At 46.4% G+C, this 1,109-nt stretch overlaps 1 protein-coding gene across 1 annotated transcript in view; it reads right to left on the bottom strand.

Moving 5' to 3' along the window:
• LOC103583764 (delta and Notch-like epidermal growth factor-related receptor) overlaps window positions 1-694 on the bottom strand; it is a gene marked incomplete at its 5' end in the record, with an annotated part of 7,001 nt that extends 6,307 nt beyond the window's left edge. The window contains one exon of the mRNA XM_008564995.1: window positions 386-694. Within this exon, the coding sequence (XP_008563217.1) occupies window positions 386-694 (309 nt within the window). The remainder of the gene's footprint in view (window positions 1-385) is intronic.
• Window positions 695-1,109: the final 415 nt, after the last annotated feature.

Genomic DNA, 1,109 nt, shown 5'->3' with positions numbered 1-1,109 from the left:
AATGTTTGTCATTTACAAGTCACCAGCCTGTGGCATTTTTGTTATAGCAACCCAAAAGGCATACTCCAGGAAGGAGTCCTGTGAGATGTTTCTCTATATGACTGTACATTGAGCTGTCTGTCCCCAAATCTAAGATCATCTCACAGAAATGTATGTGGATATCATTCCAGAAAATAATTTCATTCATTTTCTTTTCTTGTTTACTCTTTTTATATTAAAAAACTATCCTACACACAAGTGCAGGCAGGAACAAGTTTAGGCACATTGTCTTGCTCAATGGGTAATTTAAAGGTCTTGAATTTTTATTGCTGATATTAGAATCACTGGAATTATTTTAACATTTCCTGGTTTTTACATAAAAATATATGCAATACAACATTCTCACCTCCACTTGATCCCATTTCATCTCTACAACTTTCTGCCCTGTTTTCGGCTGCCAGGTTGGCAGTGTCACTGTCGCCTGAGAGCGGGGCATGATTATGTCAGGCTCCTGGGTAACGGGGACAGGCTGAAGCTGCCTGGGGGCCATGGACTCCGTCCAGCCCGAGGCTGGGAGACTGGGAAGTGCCTGTTGACAGTCGGGACCTTCATAGCCTTCATTGCAAATGCAGAGGTAGCCAACGCTGCTGCTGCTGCTGCTGCTGCTGCAGTTGCCATGGTGACAAGGGTTGCTGGCGCAAGGATCTGCAACAAGCTGAAATGAGACCATAAATGGGTCAATTATTCCCTCATAAGAAAAGTGGTGCCATCGCTGGGATATTAGCTCTGTGTCTCAGAGCTCCTGCTCTAAGCGACTCGCGGTTCCTGTGGAATACATGCTCTTAACTACTCCTGCTGTTGTGGGAGGGACACTTCCCAAGGTCACCCCATCATCATCTTAACAGGGGACCTTACCACAGATAACACACACCTGGCAAGGAAATACATAGTGGAGAACAGTCTCCCCAGACCCAAAACCCTAAACTACATTGATTTCAGGGACACGTTCTTGAGAGGAATTTGCTAAAGCAAAGGCAGTTCAAACTGAGGTTCATTAGAAGGATACCAACTTTGGGCCGGCCCGGTGGCGCACTGGATAGTGCGCTGCTTGGGAAGTGCGGCGGCGCTCC

Source organism: Galeopterus variegatus, unplaced genomic scaffold, assembly GCF_000696425.1.
Source record: "Galeopterus variegatus unplaced genomic scaffold, G_variegatus-3.0.2 Scaffold27862, whole genome shotgun sequence".
NCBI lineage: Eukaryota > Metazoa > Chordata > Mammalia > Dermoptera > Cynocephalidae > Galeopterus > Galeopterus variegatus.
This window is presented reverse-complemented; position numbering and strand designations above follow the sequence as displayed.